At 39.4% G+C, this 4,542-nt stretch overlaps 1 protein-coding gene across 1 annotated transcript in view; it reads right to left on the reverse strand.

Moving 5' to 3' along the window:
• Window positions 1–3,072: 3,072 nt before the first annotated feature.
• Window positions 3,073–4,542, reverse strand: part of LIPA (lipase A, lysosomal acid, cholesterol esterase) — a 13,317-nt gene continuing 11,847 nt past the window's right edge. The window contains exons 9-10 of the mRNA XM_010000103.1: window positions 4,259–4,330; window positions 3,073–3,534 (exon numbers count right to left, since the gene is read on the reverse strand). Coding sequence (XP_009998405.1) covers window positions 3,301–3,534; window positions 4,259–4,330 — 306 coding nt within the window. The 3' untranslated portion in view covers window positions 3,073–3,300. The remainder of the gene's footprint in view (window positions 3,535–4,258; window positions 4,331–4,542) is intronic.

Raw genomic sequence — 4,542 nt, forward strand, 5'->3', positions numbered from 1 at the left:
ATTATTTTTTTTTCCCCAAGCTGACAAAACTTTCTCTTTCAGGGCCTCTGGGAGTAGGAGTTCTGTTTTACCACACATTCCTATACTCAGGCACTGCTATGTTGTTTTGAGTTGATATGTAAACTTCTGTCAGTGTTGTCACTAGCTACAGAATCATGAAACTGTAAAATATGCTCTGCACTGAGCCACTACATCACTCAGTAGGCACCACTAACACACGCTCGCTGCCATCCTTAGAGCTTTTGCATGAAATGAACAGTGTGAATGTACTTGCAGATGAGTACAAAAAATCCTTTTCAAGTTTCAAGCATATCATCCGAACAAAAACATGTTTATTTATGTCTGTGTATGCCCAATTGTGTTGTACATCTCTAAGTCCAAGCCCTGGATCATGCAGTCACTCCAGATGCACACAGGCCTGAGAGCCTGGCAATCTATCAGCTGAACACAGACTGCTTTCTTCTGGCTTTCTAGCATAGCATGATCACATCACCAAGTGCTGAAACTAGGTCAGCAGAAGGTCCCTGCCGCCCTCTGTTATGGTAGAACAACTTTATGTTATCCAAAGCTGACATTCAGCCAACCTTCAACATCATATATGTACATGTGTAACACAAAGATGTCTATAGAACAGGAAGTATGTGAGATCTGCTTTGAAAGTGTACCATTCATCACTGCTCATTCTTATTACCTCAAATTTCTCACTCTTCCTCTGTGTCCAGGGTGTCTTATTTTGCACTTTTCTTTCCATTGACACCTCTCCAAATTTATGTCACACAGTGCTTGTAACTTTAGCTAGCCAGGGAGAGCACAGCAGCTCACAATTCCCATAGTCATCTCTGCTCCAGTGAAGCAGAGAAACTCCATAATGGCTTTTGTGTAAAGCTTCCTCTATTCTGGCTTTATTTCCAGACACACAACTGGTTCATCAGCTGACAAAGCTGACAACACATAGCATTTAATCCTATGTGCTATCTTGACTGCACATCTACTGTATTCAGAATGTGCAGAAAGGTACAGCCTGAGTGTATTATTATTGAAGATGACAAAGATCAAAAGCTGGGTCTAACATGTCACAGTAAAGACTACTTCCCTGCCTTCCTATGTGATAAATGCTATTTATGAGATTACCAGACAGTCTGTTAAGCAATCCAATTACCCAGGGTTTTTAGAATGTGATACAAGAAGCTTTCACCACGCTAGTGCTTTGAAAGGAGCCTCACCTGAAGGCTTAAAAAATTATTCCGTCTTGTGAGCAGTTACTTACAATTGGTATCTTACTTAAAAGTCTCAGAGGAATCCCCCAAAACACCACAAACTGCTTTTTAGGCTCAGGAAAAGCCTCTCTAAGGAAAAAAGCAAAACAGAAGCTATTTTACTTTTTATTGCACTTGTTCTACAAAGAAAAACAGGCTTGGCTTTCTGGATTCTGTCCCAAAGAGTCACATGCCTTCATGAAAGAACAAGAAGTGAACCACAACACATCACTTCAATCTCCAAGCAGGTTTCATGTTTATTGAAATATTTCGGGCTTAAACATGATGTACATGGCTTTTACTGTATCACATACCCTCACAACTGCTAAGTTGTATTCCTACAGAAACTTTGTTTCAGTACAGCAAGGTGAAGCAATGGCTGCTACAAATACAAAGAGGTCCTGCCAGGAATTGCAACCAAAATACCATGAACCGCTTTTTCCTTAAACAAAGCCTGAAGATTCCCTGAGTCTGAATCATTAATTAAAAAAAGAAAAAAAAAACAAAAAAACAACCCCAAAACACCCTGATTTATGGCTCATGTATCTTCTTGCATTTTTTTTTTTTTTCTTTTTTTTTTTTTTTTTCTTTTTTTTTTTTTTTTTCTTTTTTTTTTTTTTTTTCTTACAAAAAAAACCCAAAACATTTGCTTCAGTTTAGAATGCATTATTTTCTATACCATGCAGAAAAGGTTTTTTTATCCTGCTGGGATTACTGTTAGAAACCTGGGTTGAATCCAACCATGCCACAGAAATTATCATCTGGACTGAGGAAACTGACGTGGAGATTGTTCATACATCTACATTTGGCATGGAACATTTGTGCAATTCAGAGAAGTCCAAGGCCTCTGCTTAGTCAATTGGGAGATCAAGGCACCTACAAGGCTACTTCGGAGCCTATAAGGCTTCAGATCCCTGAAGCAGATGTGAATCCTCTCCTCCCCTTAAATGGGGGCTTAGCCCCATTTTTAAGTGGAAACCAAGACACATAGAAACTGCTGTTAATACTGCCAAGCTTCACCAGAGTGTTGTTACACAGCTCCTGAACACTGTGGTGGCAAGCACCACATAAGCAGCAAAAAATTAAAAAATCTTCAAAGCAGCAGAAGATTAAGGGGAAAATTCCAGGCAAATTAAGTTACTCAAGCTACAGAATTAACGTTTTGGCTCCCCCCTCCAGTAGTATACAGAGGGAGCTTGTTTTCTAGTGGTCAGTGCAAAGAAAACAAAACACTAAGTATGTTACATCATTCTCCTTGAAAGCCATAACCTATTGTCAAAGTTAGCTGAAAGTGGCATGTCTTTTAACCACTTCTCTTGTTCCAGGAATCTGCCAGAGCAAATAAGGATTCTTATCCATAGCTGGTATAGGAAACAAGAAAGGCTTCAGGGATACCATTAAACCAAGAAAAATGCAGCAATGCATCAGTCCCAAAATAGGAGATTTCAATTGACAGTGGTGATCTTCTCTGGCTTCATGACAGTTTTTCTGAACCATATTGATAAAGAAAGTCATATGATGTAACTAGCTTGCACATGATGACTAAAACAATAATGCAGCAAAAAGTCATTAAGTGCTTTTTAAAGTACCAGCACCAAATGGGTCACTGCAGTACAAGGAGTACTTCAGAAAGGTACTAGGAAATGGCAACATATGAAGACATGGCAGTGTTCTATGCACAGTGAAATACTTATTTTTTAATTGCCAAGCACCTAAGGTGCTGAATGGACTAACTTGTCTTTCAGACATGTCACTAAATTGATATGCACATGACATACTCCTTTTGTGCAAAGTCACACTGCTTTCTTTTTTTTGTTTTTTAGAACTATGCCACTGTGTGCAAAATCAGCAGGTTATACTGAGGATTTCTGTAGGAGAGAGAAGTAATACTGAGAAAAACAAACCAACTATTAATCCAACAGAGTAGTCATTGCTGGCATTTTAAAAATGCGCCATAAATAAACAATGTAGCATTACCAGAAGAGCGTATGTTCCAAAAAAGATTAATTCTTTGTGAACTAATATTATGAAATACTATGCTGGTTTAGAGATACTTCTTCATCATGTTAATTATTTCATTATACATGCGGTAAGGTGCATCAAGGCCCCAGATGAAATCCAAATGTTCCCATTCTGGAATGCTTTTGTGGTAAACCAAGTTTGTGATCTGGGTGAGCAGCATAGCAACGTCCTTTGGGTCTGCCAGCCAGTCCTGTCCACCAGTCCACACTGCGGTTGGTACAGTCATCTCCTTTATTTTGTAAAAAGGGGGAGTAGACTGAGGGGGGGGAAATTAAAACAAAAGCATTAGAAAGAAGAAGTCTTTGGTGTGATACTGTAGTGCAGTGTAGCATACTAGCAAATCCAAGAAGAATGTGACAGATTCTCATTTTCTCTTCCTCTTTTGGGCAGCTAGAAACTCTAAGAGTCCTGAAATACTATAGCATACACAGAAGCAAAGATGTGGTCTGAAAAGTTTACAAGACAGCAGGATAGCAGAAGTCTCAGAATGCATCCTATCCAGGTTATTTCTAAACCCTAATAAAATACTACGAGTGATTGCTACTCTGAAGGTATGATGTTGCAATCCTTACCAGCCACTAAAGTGACAAGGAGCAAAATACTTGTAGCATTGCACACACCAATTTAGAAACAAACGTGGAAATTAAACAGGCTGAAGATAAACAATGCACATGAAATGACATTATGACACTATGCCTTATAGTGAGAAGTGCCATGGGATCTCATGATCTACGCTGGCAGCATCACCCTCAAGAAACAGTGTGCCATCACAGCTTTGTATCCAAGCAAGGGCTCCATACTGACTCAGGACTACCTCAGAGTTCTACAGTCCTGTTTTTTTTGGAAAAAGCAGATCTCCAGTTGGTTACTGGGCAACACTAGTGGCTCTTTAGCATGCAGCATAAACATAGCACCCAGAGAAGCACCCAAGGACTTTTTTTGTGACATTCTAGAATTACAACATCCATAAGCATATCTACCTGGTTATAGTGAGCCATATTTGCAGCCTTGCTTCCCCAGTCATAAGCTTTGAGTTCCCCAGTCTTCACAGCCTAGAAATTAACAAATATTCACACATAGAAAGAAGAACTGCAACACTTTTATTGCAGGAATAAAAAGAAGTACAGGTCATCTGCAGAACTGGCAAAGGCAACTGACAAAAGAAACAATGAAACGCCAAGTATCAACAAGGAGAAGTGTCATTGTTTTGCCCAGTGTCACAGGGATGGGAAACATAAACACTCAATACCATTAGACTTCAGCC

This window comes from Chaetura pelagica, unplaced genomic scaffold (assembly GCF_000747805.2).
Source record: "Chaetura pelagica isolate M959 unplaced genomic scaffold, ChaPel_1.0 scaffold436, whole genome shotgun sequence".
Lineage (NCBI taxonomy): Eukaryota > Metazoa > Chordata > Aves > Apodiformes > Apodidae > Chaetura > Chaetura pelagica.